This window comes from Lacerta agilis, chromosome 5 (assembly GCF_009819535.1).
Source record: "Lacerta agilis isolate rLacAgi1 chromosome 5, rLacAgi1.pri, whole genome shotgun sequence".
Classification (NCBI taxonomy): domain Eukaryota; kingdom Metazoa; phylum Chordata; class Lepidosauria; order Squamata; family Lacertidae; genus Lacerta; species Lacerta agilis.
In genome coordinates, this window is record NC_046316.1 from 74,629,311 (window position 1) to 74,647,830 (window position 18,520).

The window sequence follows — 18,520 nt, forward strand, 5'->3', positions numbered from 1 at the left end:
TAGGGACCTCTATATCATACCCATGAAGTATAATCCTAAATTGTCAGGAATATGTATCTTGGGGTGGGGGGAGAAAGAGGAAAAAGTGATCTGAGGGATATAAAATGTATAATGAGCAGTTGCAACGACATAAAACAAAATACTGACAGTGTGACCATTAACAAGGTGGTTTGGGTGGTATACAGTATGGAAGTCCCAGGTGGGTGAGGAGAGAGATCTAAATACATTGTAAGGGTTAACATACGTTTGAGAGTGTGGAGTTGCCTTTGGAACACTTTCTTGTTGTGGTTTTACTAGTGTGCGCCCGTGTGTGTGTGTGTCTTTTCAAAACTGATCTGTGCTTCCCCTCCTGCGTTTAGCAGGGCATAAGCGAAAAGCAAAACATTTTCACATCAACAAAATATTTTCTCTCTTTTCCTCACACTTCAGTTTCAGTTTATGGGGTTTTAATTATAGCCTCCAGAGTCCATAAATAAAACAGAGAGAAATGAAACGCCTCCTTGGGTTTTGCTAATTGTTGCACAACAGCCGTTGAGTGCAAAGGCAGTGCCATCTACTGGTTGATATGCACCAGATGCATTGCTCCATAAAGTGATATTAGAAACATGCAGCCCCACCATGTGGCAGACAGTGGCCAATACAAATGGGGGAAAGGCTGCAATGTAGTCTCGTGTTGATCTTGTCTTTCATTAAACACCATGCAAAATGGTTTGAGGTGTACAATTTCTTCTATAAATGCCTTATATATTCCATGAGTCAGAGATCACACTGTTCAAACTGATATCATAGAATGTGTTGTTGTTGTTCAGTTGTTCAGTCGTGTTCGACTCTTCGTGACCCCATGGACCAGAGCACGCCAGGCACGCCTATCCTTCACTGCCTCTCACAGTTTGGCCAAACTCATGTTAGTAGCTTCGACTCCATAGAATGTGTAGGGACGGGCTATAAATTAATAGAAAAAGCAGGCGGTGGTCACCATAGATTAATGGTAGACACCATGGAGGCAGTGGTGCTTATGAAAACCAGTTGCTGGAAACTGCAGGAGGAGAGAATTTCTTGTACAGTATTTGCTTCTTGCTTGAGGGTTTCCTACCAACATCTGGTTGATCACTATGAGAACAGGATGTTGGACTAAATGGGCCACTGGCCTGATCCACCAGGCTCCTTTAATGACCTTATGGTGCCCTCCAGATGTTGTTGGACTTCAATGCCCATTTGCCTCAGTCAGCATGGGCTATGGTCATGGATGATGGGAGATGTAGTCCAACAACAACTGGAGGGCACCCCACTGGTTATCCTTGCCACAGTACTGGATCAGAAGGTCCAATTGTCATAATTTAAGAAAGCTTGTTGAAGAAAGGGACCATAATTCAGTAGTAAAATACATTACTGGACTGCAGAAAGTCCCAGGCTGAATTCCTGCTCACTTTAGTTAATATATCATACCCTTCAAGTGTCCTGATTTTCCTGGGATGGTCTAATTATTATTATTATTATTTATTATTATTATTATTATTATTATTATTATTATTATTATTATTATTATTATTTATTTCTACCCTGCCCATCTGGCTGGGTTTCCCCAGCCACTCTGGGCAACTTTCAACAGAAGATTAAGAATACATTAAAACGTCAGTCATTAAAAACTTCCCTAAACAGGGCTGCCTTCAGATTTCTTCTATATGTCATATAGTTGCTTATTTCTTTGACATCTGGTGGGAGGGCATTCCACAGGGCGGGCGCCACTACCAAGAAGGCCCTCTGCCTGGTTCCCTGTAACCTCACTTCTCGCAGCGAGGGAACTGCCAGAAGGCCCTCAGCACTGGACCTCAGTGTCCGGGCTGAACAATGGGGGTGGAGACACTCCTTAAGGACCGAGGCCATTTCGGGCTTTAAAGGTCAGCACCAACACTTTGAACTGTGCTTGGAAACGTACTGGGAGCCAATGTAGGTCTTTCAAGACCGGTGTTATGTGGTCTCGGCAGCCACTCCCAGTCACCAGTTTAGCTGCCGCATTCTGGATTAGTTGTAGTTTCCTGGTCACCTTCAAAGGTAGCCCCACGAAGAGCATGTTGCAGTAGTCCCAGAATTACAGGAGTCTTTTTACCTTCCTCCTCTCTCAGCACAAGAGTGGGGAGGAAGAAACTATGATTCCCAGGAGCAGCCACACCGGAGGTAGCCACTAACCCGCCAGCACCTTGATGTGCAGTGGCTTCCAGGAACCAGCGTCCTAGGCGGCACTTGCATCACTTCTCCTCCCCTTCCTCCCTTGCCTTCAGCTTCCAGGGAAGAAATGTCATGGCTCCCATCAGGCAGTGGCTCATGCAGCAGTGCAGCACCAAGAGACATGCATCCTGATTTTCATCTGAAGGATGTTGGAGGGTGTGAAATAGCCATGCTACAGTCATGTCTTTATTGGAGCCAACTAAAATGTCTTGAAAAACCGAGCAAACATTTGAGTCCTCCAGCACTCTTCTTCAGGCTGGCTGTTAAGTGAAACAGTCACAATGGAAGAATCTCAGGGAGCCTGCAATTTTCAACAGTCTCAAGAAAGAGTGCAGGACGTGTTTTGGAGTCTTAAACTGCAATGCCCAGAGAAAGTACATTGGAACTTACTACGGTTAATTAGGCTAGACTCTGCTAGGTGCAAAATAGACTTCAGATTGCATTTTACACAGAGGGCTATTGAAACAAAAGAAAAGGAAAACAATGAGATGGAACAAGTGATTAGGCTGGTGTGAAGAGCCTATCTCCATGATTATTCCACTCCATGCACTGCAACACAGCAGATGGGCAGCACTCTTCAAAAACACCAGATAGTAGGAGCAAGGGGTTTCTGTGATTTGGAGTCATGATTATTGATTGGAAGTCCTGTCCTGTCCATTAGTGTGTGTGTGTGTTTAAGGATTTCCCAGTCTACACCATAGGAAAATGATAGAAGTGCAATCGAAACAAAGGGCACTGAGAATTAGCTCTCTTACCAATCTACCTAAAATTCAGTATTCTGGTTAGCCTTTAATCCACAAAAGTCAAATCGAGTTAAATGTATTCCAAATTATATTACCCTGTCAACCTAGTCATGCACATCTATGCCCCCAGAATCCTCTGTCATATTTTAAAGATCAGGATTCCGCACTTTAAATAGATCTGTTTCCTAGAACTACGTTTGAACACAACTAAAGATGCGGGTGGCACTGTGGGTTAAACCATAGAGCCTAGGGCTTGCTGATCAGAAGGTCGGCGGTTCGAATCCCCATGATGCTCCTGTTGCTCGGTCCCAGCTCCTGCCCACCTAGCAGTTCGAAAGCACGTCAAAGTGCAAGTAGATAAATAGGTACCGCTCCAGCGGGAAGGTAAATGGCATCTCCGTGCGCTGCTCTGGTTCGCCAGAAGTGGCTTATTGATGCTGGCCACATGACCCGGAAGCTGTATGCCAGCTCCCTCGGCCATTAAAGAGAGATGAGCGCCACAACCCCAGAGTCGGACATGACTGGACCTAATGGTCAGGGGTCCCTTTACCTTTAAAGTGTCCTTAGAAACTTGTGGCCTTCCAGATATTGTTCGACTCCAGTTTCCATCAACCTCAGCCAGAAAAGCCAACGGCCAGGGCATTGTAGCTGAGAAACATCTGGAGGATCACAAGTTCCCCACCTGCGCCAGAAGCAAATCTTAGGATACAGAATCAGAATCATAGAACAGCTGGAAGGGACCTCAAGGGTCTACTAGTCCAACCTCTTGCAATGCAGGAATCTTTCACCCCATGTGGGGCTCAAAGTTCCGATCCTGAGATTAAGAGCCCCATGCTGTACTGACTGGGTAGAGTTATACCTCAGTTGTGTAGAATAACTGCAAATAAATTATCAATGATAGGGTGACGAATTGTTCAGAGGTATAGAACGCAAACACTTAAACCCACTTTTCCAACCATAACCAGGGCAAAGGAGGATTTTTTATATTGACTTTGAATACGCACATTGGAATGCTTATTTCCATGGACGAGGAAAAAATGAAGTTGGTAGCAAGAGATGAACAAACAGCATTCTAACCCTAAACATCCAATTCAGTTTTAATACAAAAGTTTCTTAAAGGCTACAAAATTGCTTTGGTTATGAGTTCTGCATTTAGCACTTTGCAGACAGAAAGTATATATCATGTCTTCATTGTAACATACAGTAGTTTGCACAGTATATTTAAACAAGAAATGGGCATTTCTTCCTCCAATTCCCGAAGTTCTTTTGCAAAGGCTTCTTTCCTGCAGAAAAGAAACAGCGGTTAATAAATTATAGCGATGACATGAAAACACTTCTCTGCTGCACGTAGGGGAGGACTTACTTACCCTCTTTTAAGAGAAGACAAACCAAACCATTAATACACACCCGACAAGCCATCCAAGCAAGAGGAGGGCAGGTACAACATAAGTGGAATACGGGATTGGCTCTGAAGAAAGAAAATAAAGGTTTCATTCACATGGTGGTTGGAGACATAACGTATGAAGGTCTTTAAGAGGAATATTTTGATTACAGAGACTGGGAACCTATCAAAGGTTTAGAAAAGGATACCTCTCCCAGCCACCCAGCCCACTCAGGCCTGCCGCCAGCAGTCAGTCAGTTCAGGAACTGTCCAAAGGTCCCAGGCAATTAGAGTCTCACTGTGGCTCAGCCCAGCTGTGGCACCAATCACTGCTCTCTGCCTTAGCAGGCAGAAGTCCGACTTTGGGAGCCAAGCATTCATCCCACCCACCATGATGGTTAAGGCATCCGAACTGCAATGCCCTGCCATAAAGATCTATGAAAGCTATTGATTCCATTGACCTGTAGTCTGTGGACTTTCATTTGGGGTAAGTTAAGGCGCTGCCATTGCAAAAGGGAGCTAACCTTGGCTCACATTCAGAAGTGGCGTCAGCACCTTCTAATGGCTAAAATGACTACCTTGGGGTCTGGGCAGGGAGGAGTTTTTCAAGGAAACCATGGCAGGAGCAGGAGGGGCAGGGGGAGAGTGCTGCACAGCTTCATTGGGCGAGCGTCAGTAGTCTGACGCTGGCTCTGATCCAAATCCCCACAAATCCAAACACTTTACGATCCACTCAGTTTCCTAACACGGCGGAAGCACTTGCTTACATTTCTCCTGTTGAAACCAAAGGGATCTACTTACCGGTACTTATTGTTACAAATACTTATAACCGCTCCTTCACTATATGGTCCCAGGGTGGGACATGTAAACACAAACATACCAATATAACAAATTAAAACAGCATTTAAACAGCATATATAGATATTTGGAATGGTGATGAATGTTGTTTTTGGTTTGCTGCTGATCTTAATCTTCTAAAGGGTTGTTTTTAACCATTTTCACCTATAATTTTACTTCTGTAAACCACTTTGATGGGTTGTTGTTGTTGTTGTTGTGTATAAATTTTACAAAGTAAAAACATGAACCTCGATTAAAGCCACACTTTTAAAACCACAACACAACTCACAATTAAAAACAATGAGCTCAGGCACTATATAATCACCTTTTGATGCTGTTTTGGTCCCGGACATGTTGCTTGCTAATAGTGGGCAAAACAGCAGCTTAGTTTGGTTGCTAAAAGAGGTGGGTGATATATGCCGTAGTCATTACTATGTACAGTGAAGAGTTTTCACTTTTTGCCCACTAAAAGGACTGCCAATTAATTTTTTTATTTATATTCATTTTTATTCATTTTGAATGTAGGAACAAATACACAATCAATCATAGTTCTCCCCTGTTCCCTGCCCATAACAGCCCCAACTACATCCAAATGTATAAACAATAATAAAATCAAACACCAATTCAATAGCTGCTGATTTAAAAAGTCTCGTTCCACAGGTCTCCTTGCATAGCTGTCAACTTTTCCCTTTTTTTTTTTTAATAAGATTTTATTATTTTCTATTAAGACAAAAGAAAAACATAGCATAAACACCAACATTAACAATACAAAAATACAATACATAAACACAGCACAAAAACACAATCAAACAATTACAATAGAAAGAAACATATACAAACCTTTAAACTAACACTTATCCTCTTACTTTTCTTGGTACTATCTTCTCTGTTTTAGGGGACTTCCCCCATTCCCTCCACTGTCTTCAAAATCATATATATCTTCTAGGTAGCTTTGTATCTTATTCTATTCACATTTGCTCAATTTTTAATGTGCTTTACTTTACTTAATCATATACCTAATCACATATAAATCTTAACTTAAACATCAAATCTTAACATATTTTCTAACAAATAAATCTTTCACACAAAAATATCTTCCTAACAATTTTATCTAACATAAACCTGCTAAAGCCGCTGTTCTATTTGATTCTGCTCAAATATTCAATTTTACTGATTTAACTAAATAGTCTTTAAATTTCTTCCAATCCCGTGACACCTTCTCCTCCCTCTGGTCCCGGATTCTGGCGGTCAGTTCTGCGAGTTCCATATACTCCATCATCTTCATCTGCCATTCTTCCACCGTTGGTATCTCTTCGCCTTTCCATGTTCTTGCCAATAGGATTCTAGCTGCTGTTGTGGCATACATAAAAAACACTCTATCCTGACTGGGTATCTCTTCATTTGTTATGCTCAGAAGAAATGCCTCTGGTTTCTTACAAAAGGTAACTTTCATTACCTTCTTGAGTTCGTTATAAATCTTATCCCAGAAAGCATTTACCGCTGGGCACAACCACCACATATGAAAAAAGGTACCTTTCGCATGTTTACATTTCCAACATACATCTGACATTTTGGTATTCATCCTAGCTATCTTAACTGGTGTCAAATACCATCTGTAAACCATTTTCATTATATTTTCTCTTAAACTATGACAAGCAGTGAATTTGATACCTTTTTGCCACAATCTCTCCCAGTCATCCATCATGATATTATGTCCTACATCTTTCGCCCAGTCTATCATTGACGATTTAACCAGCTCATCTTTCGTATGCCACTCTAGCAAAAGATTATACATTTTGGAAAGGTTCTTAAAGTTCGATTCTATCAGTTCTGTTTCCAGTTTTGATTTTTCTACTTGAAAACCAACTTTTTTGTCCATTTTGAATGTTTCATATACCTGGTGATAGTGCAGCCAGTCGGGGACCTGACTTTTCACTTGATCGTAGCTTTTTAGCTTAAAAGAGTCCCCTTCCTGCTGCAATATGTCCATATATCTTAACCAGTTTGCAGACATGTTCGGTCTCTTATAGGCTTTGGCCTCCACTGGAGAGATCCATCTAGGGGTCTTTCTCTCTAACAAGTCTTTATATCTAATCCAGACCTGATACAAGGATTTTCTAACTATATGAGACTTAAAAGTTCTGTGGATCTTAACCTTGTCGTACCAAAGGTATGCATGCCAACCAAACATATTATCATGTCCTTCCAAGTCCAATACATCAACATTCTCTAGTTTAAACCAATCCTTTAGCCAGCAAAAGGCCGCTGCTTCAAAGTAAAGTCTTAAGTCCGGCAGGGCAAAGCCTCCTCTCTCTTTAGAGTCTGTTAGGATCTTAAACTTGATTCTTGGCTTTTTGCCCTGCCATATAAACTTTGATAAGTCCTTTTGCCATTTCTTAAAGCAATCCAGTTTATCCAAAATTGGTATGGCTTGGAATAAAAACAGCATCCTTGGTAGGACATTCATTTTTATCACGGCAATTCTTCCCATTAACGACAGTTTCAATCTTGTCCATATCTCCATGTCTTTCTTTATTTCCGTCCACAGTTTTTCGTAGTTGTCCTTGTACAGGTTCAAATTCTTAGTTGTGAGATTGATACCTAGATATTTTACTGTTTTAACAAAATTGAGGCCAGTGCCTTCCTGTATTCTTTGAATTTGTTCTGCACTCAAATTTTTTCCTAGAACTTTGGTTTTCTGCTTATTTAATTTGAAACCAGCTACAAGTCCAAATTGTTCAATTATTTCCAAGGCTCTGGGGACACTGCTTTCCGGTTCCTGCAGGGATAACATCAGATCGTCTGCAAAGGCGCGTAGTTTGTATTCTTTCTCTCCCACACGAATTCCTTTTATCTGTTTGTCCTTTCGTATCATATTTAGGAGGACTTCCAGGACCGTAATAAAAAGTAAAGGGGAGATAGGGCACCCTTGTCTTGTTCCCTTTTCAACTTCAAACTCCTCCGATATCACACTGTTTACTATTACTTTAGCTCTTTGTTCTGTGTAGATGGCCTTAATGCCATTCAAGAATTTTTCTCCAACTCCCATCCTTTCCAGATTCTTTTTCATAAATGTCCAAGAAACTTTATCAAATGCTTTCTCTGCATCAACAAATAGTAGTGCCGCATCTGTGTTTATGTCTCTCTCCAGTTTTTCTAAAATGTCCACAATAATTCTCGTGTTATTACTAATTTGTCTTCCTGGCAAGAAACCTGCTTGATCTCTGTGTATATAATCTTTCAACACTCTTTTCAGCCTTGTAGCCAATACATTTGCAAAAATTTTATAATCCACATTCAAAAGGGATATTGGACGGTAGTTTTTCATTTGAGTCTTATCAGTATCTGGTTTTGGAATCAGTGTGATAAAGGCTTCTTTCCACGTCTCTGGTGCCCTATCTCCTTCTAATATTTTGTTGCAAATTTCTCTTAGCGGCTGCGATAGCCAATCTTTCAATGTCTTATAATATTTTGCTGTTAATCCATCCGGTCCTGGAGCCTTCCCTAATTGCATGTTATTTATTGCATCTTCTATCTCCTGTGTCGATATTGGGTGGTTGAGAGTAACTAATTTTTCCTCTGGGACTTTTTGCAATCCATTCTTTTCCAGAAATCGGTCTATTTCTGCTTCATCTATCTTCTCCTCCTTGTACAGTTGCTTGTAGAATCTTTGAAAACACCATCTGATTTCCTCCGGTTTCTCCACATTTTTTCCATTTATTACCAAATTATTGATGACATTCGCCTTTTGTCTTTTCTTCAATTGCCAAGCTAGTAGTTTTCCACACTTATTAGCCGATTCAAATGTTCTTTGTTTCATCATTTTCACTTTCCATTCAATATCCTGATTCATTATATTGGCATATTGGGATTGCAAGTATTTGATTTCTTTTTGAATTTTAACACATCTGGGATGTCCTCTTAATTCTTTTTCCTTTTCTTTGATTGATTTCAACAATCTCTCCATTTCTGCATTTTGTTGTCTCTTCTTTTTTGCTTTTTCACTAATGAGAAATCCTCTCATTACAGCTTTACTTGCATCCCAGGCAATTCTTTTCTCCACTTCGGAACTCCAATTTATCTGAAAGTATTCTTTCATCTTTTTCGCCGCTCTTTCTACTAGCTTGGTGTCTCTCATCAAAGCGTCATCCATTCTCCATCTAAAAGAATCCTTGGAAATCATTTTTAAATTTAACTGTACCGGATTATGGTCTGAAAGAGTTTTAGGACCAATTTCTGCCTTTTGTATTTTTGGAGCCAATTCATTCGAAATCCAAATGTAATCTATCCTCGACCATGACTGCTGAGATTCACTAAAATAAGTTGCCTCTGTATCTGTAGGGTTTTTTAATCTCCAAGAGTCCACCAAATTCAAATTATCCACCATTTCGAAAAAAGTCTTTGGGAGTTTCCCATCATTCGTTAATTTAGTTCTTTGAGATCTGTCCATTAGTGTGGAAACTGCACCATTAAAGTCTCCAAGGCAAACTAATTTGTAATCCAAATAGTCCAACAGCAGATCATGTATTTTCTTATAAAAAATTGACTTTCCATCATTTGGTGCATAAAGTCCCAGAATCAAAAGTTTTTCGCCTTGTATATTAATTTCAATTGCGATGTATCTCCCTTCTTCATCTTTAAAAAGCTGTCTTGGGCTATATTTCTCCTTTGCATATATCACTACTCCTCTCTTCTTGACCTTGTCCGATGATATAAACTCTTGGCCTAATTTTTTGTTCTGTAATAATCTTCTATGACGTCGGGCTATGTGGGTTTCCTGTAAACATATTATATCCAAATTCTTCTTTTCTATGCTATAAAACACTCTGCGTCTCTTTGGTCTCTGATTCAATCCCCGGACATTCCATGTCATTAACTTGAGCGCCATTTTCCTCTTTATTCTTCTCCTCCAGTTGCTTCTCCTTTCTTATCTTTCTCTGGATCCTGGCTTGGTCCTGGTAGACCTGGTAGTCCCGGCGGTGGTGGAAATTCAGCTGGAAACCTATAAAGTTGTGCTGGATCGAGTGGAGTACCTTTAAATTGTTCCAGATGTTTGTCCAAAAACTTTTGCTTTTCCGCCAAGGACCTTATTCTTATCTTTTTCCCTTCAAACGTAAATGCCAGGCCTTCTGGAAATTCCCAACTGAAGGGAATTTTTCTTCTTCTAAGCTCAGTCACCAAGTCGTTGTAAGGAACTCTTTTGTCCAGGAAAAATCTGGGGATATCCTTATAAAAAATTACTTTATTCTGCTCTACCACCAGGTTGTTTCTGTAGTGCAAATCCAGAAAGAAGTCCCTATCGTGTCGATCATGTAGCACAATCAAACAGTCACTGACTGTTTTATTGCTTTTCTTTCCTCTGGAACCTCTTGGTCCAAATCTGAAGGCCTTCACTATGCGCGCTGAGACGTTAACCTCTTCTAGCTCCCAATATACTGAAAATTGCTTCACAATATAAGCTTTTAGGTCTTCCCCTTCCAATTCTGGAAGACCCCTTAGACGGATGTTACCCTCTCTCTGATGTAGTTGCAGAAAAGCAAGAGACTCTTCAACAGTTCTCTGTCGTGTTCCAATATTCTCTATTTGTTCCAAATCTAAATTGTCCAATTTTTCCTCCACTTTTTTTATTTTTTCTTTGACCACTTTAATTTCCTCAGAGTCCTTTTTCAGAGTGGTCACCTCCTGCCCAATTCTATTAATTTCTTCTCTGTTCTTCTTAACGTTCTCCTCAATTTGCCCAATTGATTTTTCCAGGGTCTGCGTAGAATTTTTAATATCAGCTTTTATATCGGCTTGTAATTTTTCTATTGCAGAGTTCACTGTTGTATTTCCTAGTGCCACTGATTCTTGTGTTTGCTTCAACCCTTCAGTAACACTGTTCAATCCTGCTGCTATTTCTGCCACGCTAGCAACCAATTTCTCCATTTGTTCCTGGAGAGTTAGGGAAACAGAGCCTCTTTTTTGTGCAGAGCTAGCACCAGTTGTTTTTGATCTAGTGTCCATCTCCTGTGGGCTCTGCAATTGTAATCTCAAGGTCACTCCAGTTGCTGTGGTAACAATCTCAGACATTCACAGCAGAAGGCCAACAGTCCCAAAAGTAAACACCAGGTGGCCAGCAGCTCAATTCTGAGAACAAAGAGCCTGCTGAGCCAGGAGCCCACACCAGTCCCAAAAATCCAACTTTTAGGCAAAGAGTTTAAATTTTCCAAGTTGTAAGTTCCTTAAAGCCAAGAAGTATTTCTTTTCACGTAGCCCAAGTCAGTAACAGTTTCTAACTTGCAGTGTTACCACCAAAGTCCGTAAAGTAGCTTGTATCTGGTTACAAAAAAGTCAAAATGTCTCCACTGGTAAACAGTCACTGAAACACCAACAAAGAAAAAATGGCAGCAATATATTGCAGCCCGCTACTGACCCGGAATCCTAATCCAGAGGGTGAGGGGCGTCTTCTTTTGCCATATCAACTGTTTTTAAGTCTTTAAACATCCTTTAAGCAACTTTTAATCAACTTTTAAAAAGTTTGGCAGAGTTCGCAAAACTTTCCCGTTAGTCGCGGCTTTGATCTTTTAGCGCTACCAAGCTCGCGCAAACAGTACAAAGGGAACAGGCTTCCTTTTAAAATTTCCTCTGCAAGTAGTGTCTCCAAACTTGTCAAACAGTCCAAAACTTTTACTTACAGAGTTTCTTTGGAAGTTTCTATGTCGGAAGTGCCAGGTGCTCGAGTCTGGCGGGATCGCTGCTTTGATCCTCCGAAGGCAGTCGCTTCTTCAGTCCCGTGCCGGTGCTTCGCTCGCCTGATTTTCCCCCTTACGAGGGTCGATCAGGAGCGGAGATGGCACGTCTGGGACCCACGAAGCCAGCAGTCCACGGGACGCTCTTCCCGTGGCTTTAAGGGACCCCTGGCGCAGGCAGGGTAGTCCCTATAGCCCATCGGAGGACGGAGCCGTCAGACCCCCGTCCGCCATTGATCGGCACCTAACCGGAAGTCCAACTTTTCCCTTTTTTAAAGGGAAATTCCCTTATCCCGAATAGGATTCCTCGCAAGAAAAGGGAAAAGTTGATTGCTATGTCTCCTTGTGTTTTTATTATTATATTACACATCTATCCCATCCACCCCTGTGAGTTCAAGGTGATGTAGTTTTCTTCCTTTCTGCTTTATCCTCGCAATAACCCAGCTGAAATTGATTTCCTCTGGCATGAGGTCACTGGGAACTTACTGGTACTGTGTTATTTGCCTGTTATTTGCCTGACATTTTCACATATCCAGTCCAAAAGGCACTGCTGCCCTGTCAGATGTCTCAGGTGGATGCCCAGCTCCTTTAGAAATCCTCCATCTCTGGCTTTTTATCAAACTTACACAGCTGAATGCCTGTGTGCCACAAAGCTGTTAAAGGTACAAGGGCCCCCTGTCAACCCTAAACCATGCAAAGAACTCAAGGTTCATGCTATTAGGTCTTGCATCAGGCTAATCTTCATCTGGCAGTACCACGTTGTTTGAATCTAGAGAAAAATTAGAGTCACGCGTAGCAAGGAAAGCCCAAAAAAGAACTTCAAAATGAACTGGGAAATCCCTTCTCTATTATTTGGAGAAGGGAATTCCAGAGGCAATCCCAACTCTGGTTAAATACAACGAAAGAAAGGAACAAGCTAATATTGCAGAAAGCAATTGCTCTAAATGTTGCCGGAAAATGTTGTTTCGTAACTTTCATTCTACGAGGGCTTGATATTTATTTTTAAATCAAAGAAAGAAAGAAAGCTCTGGGACTGGTACAGCAGTACTCCCTCTTGGCAGTCTTGTGTTCTGCCTTAAGCTAACAGTTTCATCACAAGAATGCATGACACAGTGTAATGGTGCTATTCTGGACACTGTTGCAAGACGGGCTAAACTTGGGTAACCTGTGCAACATTGAGAAGGATCCTGCTGCTTGAGGGTGCATGGAGCACCCAGAAATGCAATACACTTTGCAGTCATTTTTGCAATATGCAAACCTAACATGCACAGCTCATCACCATAGCATTCATTTGCGCTCACTCATATATATAACATAAAAAGAGTTATTAACTTAATATTCCTTAACAGGGTGGTGGGAAACATGCTCTTTAACCGAGATCCTATTTAGCTGAAAGAAGACAATGGAAGGGGAAGAGTCAGAGACGTTGAAACACCCACCATATGTCATGAGGCAATGAGCAGCTGGCTGGGAGAGATACTGTGTCAGAGGAATCATTAAAGGCATGAAGGCCTGCCAATGGCACACAAATAAATGGGGCAGACATCAGGGCAGGTTGCCAGAATAAATATCCCCCAAAGCCACTCCCTCTGGGATAATACATAAAATGAGTTCATTCGTTTCTTCATTCCAGAGATGATATTTGTGCATTCTCTCTCTCGGTTAACAATACTTCAGTATGAAAACATAATAATTAAAACGGTCATAAAAACTACCAAGTTACAGTGCACGCCTATACATGCCCATTTGGAAGTAAGCCCATTGAAACTGGTGGATCTTACTCCCAGGTAACAGGAGGTATGATTGCAACAAAACCTGAAGCTTTCCTTTTAGGAATCCTAGGTGCCGAAATCCCAAGGGAGCAGAAAATAGTATTTATGTATGTGACCATGGCTGCACGGATGTTATGGGCTCAGAGATGGAAAGAAGATAAAGTTCCTACCAGAGAAGAATGGCAGATGAATTTAATGGACTGTGCCGAAATGGCTAAAATGACCAGAAGAGTCAGAAATCAGGAAGACCAAAATTTTAATAAGTAATGGGGGAAATTTATAACTTATCTTAAAGAAAGACCATTGTAAACAGTTCAAATTGTTAGTACAATTGGAATATCACTTGTAGTTTAATGGTGAATTTTTGATACAATGTAGAGATAAAAGATTTGGATTATTATTAAAGATGCAGGAGGAAATGATTTACAATAAGACCCACAAAGGGGAAGAAGGAAGCCGAAGAGATTCCTTGGAATCTTGTTTTTATGTTGTATGATGGATACGTGACTGTAAAATTTTAATTTGAAAAACCAAATAAATGATTTTTATATATTTTTTAAAAGGAGGTATGATTGCAACAAGCAGGTCACATATCCACAGCAGTGACCAGAGCAGGAATGACCACTGGGAGGAGCGCAGAGAGAAGAAATGCCATGGTACATCTGCAGCGGCACAACCGGACGCCTTCATTTGCCCCAGCTGCAACGAAACATGTCTCTCCCTCATCAGTCTCTAGAGCCACAGCAAGTGCTGTGGTTCTCTGATGGTTTGACTTCACTCCCAAAGGCACACTCCTCCGTTGTCTCCCGAGACAAATGGATGCCAACCACAAAAATAAGCCTAGATGGGGAGGGGATGAATGACTGCTTGTTGCAACGAAAACGATCCTGTCTTCTTGATGAACGTTTAGTAGCAGCAAGGACAGCAGTGGATGGCGTGGGGAGGCTGTGTCACTCACTTCCCATCCAACAGAGTTGCTGCAGCATACCTGGGTGGATGGAAAGAGGGAGGGTTGGTGGTGGTGGCAAGGTTGGCATATTGCAAATGCGGCAGCAGGAGCATTGTGTTTCCGTTGCTGTGTTTGCACTGCACCAACCTCACCACCACCACCACACCCCTCTCTATCCTGGTATGCTTCCGTGACACAGCTGGATAGAGGCCAGGGGAATAGAAGAGACCCAGCATGTTATCTGCTGCTGGGCAAGGGGCTTAAGTGAATGATATAAAGACAAAGATACAACAGAGCATCATGCTTTAGTCTGCAACTTTCATCTAAGTTTATCTCCACTCGGGGAGGGGTACAAAAAAAGTATAGAACGTGTCAGTAAATATTAAATGCCACATTTCTGTCTTACTTGCTATTGAAACTAAAAGAGAAATCTGTTCACAGTTTCAAGTTCTATTATTAATCAATAACCAAAAGCAATGTAAAACAGAATTTTGATGCTCAATTCTCCTGAAAGGTACATACTGTACTGTGCTTACACTGGCTACATTTCCAAACTTAATTTTTACAGCATGGTAGCTACCTTTAAATCGCAGTACCATTTAAGATTGCATGCATTGGGTTCATCCATAGAGCTAGTAACTTTAGCTTTCTGCTGCGAAAGGAAAAGCATTCAGCTTCTCACTCCTACCAAAAGATGCTTGTAGAATTACCAAACAATCAAAGTAATGCAGAAGAAAGAAAAGGCACTTTTTAAATAATCCAGTGAAAAACAAGACTAGGTTGCTAATAAATGAGATTGCAGTACCCTAAAAATAAAAGAGCCCCAACCACAAACTTAAAGAGGAAGGACTAAGCTCTTACATATGACTTTTGCATACATGTGATCAACAATTCTAAAACATTTTGGCTTTTCACCATACCTGATTTTTCCATTCCTCTCTTGTGTGTCTAAGCAGATCTGATTTAACGTTCGACTCTGCTGTTACATCTCTGAGGCTTCTGGAGCTTTAAATAGAGCAAAATCTGGAATGCATTGCACCTGCTTCTTTCACTAGTGTAAGCTGTAAGTTATCTGCATTCAATGGTTGGAAAAGAAAGGAATTTGGGACCTTACAACTTTACAGGTCATTCTGTCCATTATTAGTGTAGAGCAGTGCTTTGAGAATTCTCAGGTGGTGTTTTCGCTGGTCAGTCAAGCAAGTTCTGATAACCTTTTTTTATAATGACTCTAATAAAGCTAAGGAAGAGGTAGGAAGAGGTGTTCTTGGATGACAACTCAGTCCCAGCCAGTCCGGTCAAGTATGATGGGAGTTGTAGTTCAACGACATCTAGAGGGCACAGCATTGACTATCCCTGGGCTATGGAACATGTCATGATGCAATTCATCCCTGCACGGATATAACCACAAACTTGATGCTTTTTCTCACTGGGATTAGGCATTCAATGAAGCTTTGCTTAAAACTTTGCTCCAAAGTGGAGGACTTATATTTGACTCTCTCATCTTGAGTGTCATTTCACTTTTATCACCAGGCCAAAACAGAATAAACTTTAGCTGGACCAAAAGGAGAATAGGGTTTATGGAAACAAGAAATCACAAAACTCTGGATGTCGTAAGCTTCTGTTCCTATTTTAGGAGGTATTCTCTGTTCTGATGTAATGCTAATGGCCACACCAGGTGCCCTTGAGATATTTTGGACTTCAACTCCCATCATGCCCCAGCCAGCATGGCAATGGTCAGGAATGATGGGAGCTGTAATCCAAAATACCTGGATGGTATCAGGTTGGGAAAGGATGACTTGAATTTATAAGATATAACCAAGTATGATATGAATGTAATTTTCCCCACATTAAATTGCATAGGATTTAGATTACGGTGCAGAATTCAACATTCTTCAGTTTGAGCACTTATGTGGGCCAGCCCTACCCTTAGGCAAGGTGAGATGGCCATTTCAGGCAGATGAGTTTGGGTACCATGAAAAGCAACCAGGTTGTTAGTCATATAGTTTGTTGTTACTGTATTGTATGTTCTACCACCTCCACTGTCGGAGGCAGCATACCTCTGAATACCAGTTGCTGGGGATCATAAATGGAGAGAATGCTGCTGTATTGAGGTCCTGCTTTGCATGCTTCCCATGGGCATCTTGGTTGGCCACTGTGAGAAGATGATTCTGGACCCAGCAAGGCTCTCCTTATGTTTTCCTTGCACGTGAGGTGCTTATAGGATTTTCCACCTCAAATGCAAAAAAATAACCTGACTAGCCTTGGTTCCTATGTACCTAGATATTTGGGTTGGGGGGCACACTTCAGACAGAAAAACGAAGAAAGCACCAAATGAATAAATCTGCATGTAGAGTTCTGCCTGGTCTCAGTTTAAAATTCACTTAAGCCCTAATGAGCAATCGAATCCATGATTTGACTTCCTTAGAACAACTAAGCAGGATCCTGTATATAAATGAAGATTAGTGAGAGGGGCTATTTCTCATATATATGTGTGTGTATTTTGACAGCACTTAAGCTTGGACAAGACACTCTGTGGTATCTGGAAAAATGGATCTGATATGCAATCCTGTTTTATAGCTTTTGGGCACAAAGTGCAAAGAGAGACTTGCATGAGGACTGAAACACTTGGGGGAAATGGGAGAAAAAGCTGTACATAAATCTCTGTAAAAGACTCCTCTGATGACTGCTCGGGATATGTTTGATATCAACGTTTATACTGCAAATAATTCAAAAACTGTCATGATAAAGACATCAGTGAACCGATCCATTTCTAGCAACAAATGAGAATTCCTGTGGCTGTAAATCTGTTTTAATTCTGAATTGTTGTCACTCTCCCTAGGACCTGCTGGTGAGTTGTGGGTAATAATTTTATTAATTTAAGAGTAGGAGTAGCAAATGAGCAAATAAGTAATATTTTGGCTGTTTCAGATGTGACAATCAGACAGAAGCAGGAACAGGATTCACAGCTGATTAAGACTTTCAGTCTCAAGCAAAATCATTTATACACAGCTATCCCAATGGAGAGAAGCACAAATTGTATCCTTCCTCAACAGAGCTGGATTTAGGGCAGTACGACTGGTTCTACCGCACTGGGCACCTAACCTTGGGGGTGCCACAAGGTGTCATAACTATGACATAGTAAGTTGAGGTGCAAGGCTTGGGGAGCCAAATTTTGGCCCCACACAGGGCACCACTGAAATTTTAAAGACCAAGGTATGTTGTTGTTTTGTTTTGTTTTGTTTTTTTCCTGCAAGAAAATTTTAATTCTGTTACAACTTATGACCTTAATAGTCAAAATCCTCTTTTGCCTAACACTTTCATGCTATTAATAGCATCAACTTCTGTTTCACTGGTTCCCTCAGTAGACATCTATAAAGTTTTTAACTAGATAATATGCCTTGAGCTAAAAAAGTTCCATGTTTCTTTTCCAAGTAGTAAGCAGGCATATTATAAAATGGCAATCAAGGAATGTTGATATTCGGCATTAAGTACAGGGAAATACAAATTGTATTCCTGATAAGGCAGAGAAGAATAGAGTACAGTGGTGCCTCGCAAGACGAAATTAATTCGTTCTGCGAGTGCTGTCGTATAGCGAAAATTTCGTCTTGCGAAGCACCAATGGGGGAAGAGCGGTTTGACGGGGGGGGGATTGCGAAAATTTTTCGTCTTGCGAGACAAGCCCATAGGGAAATTCGTCTTGCGAGTCAGCCTTTCGTTGGCGAATGCCTTTCGTCTAGCGAGTTTTTCGTCTAGCGAGGCATTCGTCTAGCGAGGTGATTACTAGTGTCTTAAATTCTTTCTAAGAATTGGAAGTCAGTGCAATAAGGAAGTTCACAAGCCCAGAGGAGCAAAACTGAAAAAAGCTCTAGACCTGGTAATGATGG

General features: G+C 41.1%; 1 protein-coding gene across 1 annotated transcript; it reads right to left on the reverse strand.

Moving 5' to 3' along the window:
- Positions 1-4,048: 4,048 nt before the first annotated feature.
- Positions 4,049-15,824, reverse strand: STRIT1 (small transmembrane regulator of ion transport 1). Its single transcript, XM_033148137.1, has 3 exons — positions 15,557-15,824; positions 4,337-4,437; positions 4,049-4,252 (listed from the first exon to the last, which is right to left on the reverse strand). The coding sequence occupies exons 1-2, from the start codon at positions 15,567-15,569 to the stop codon at positions 4,343-4,345; spliced, it is 108 nt and encodes a 35-aa protein (XP_033004028.1). The 5' UTR covers positions 15,570-15,824; the 3' UTR covers positions 4,049-4,252; positions 4,337-4,342.
- Between the last annotated feature and the right edge of the window lie 2,696 nt (positions 15,825-18,520).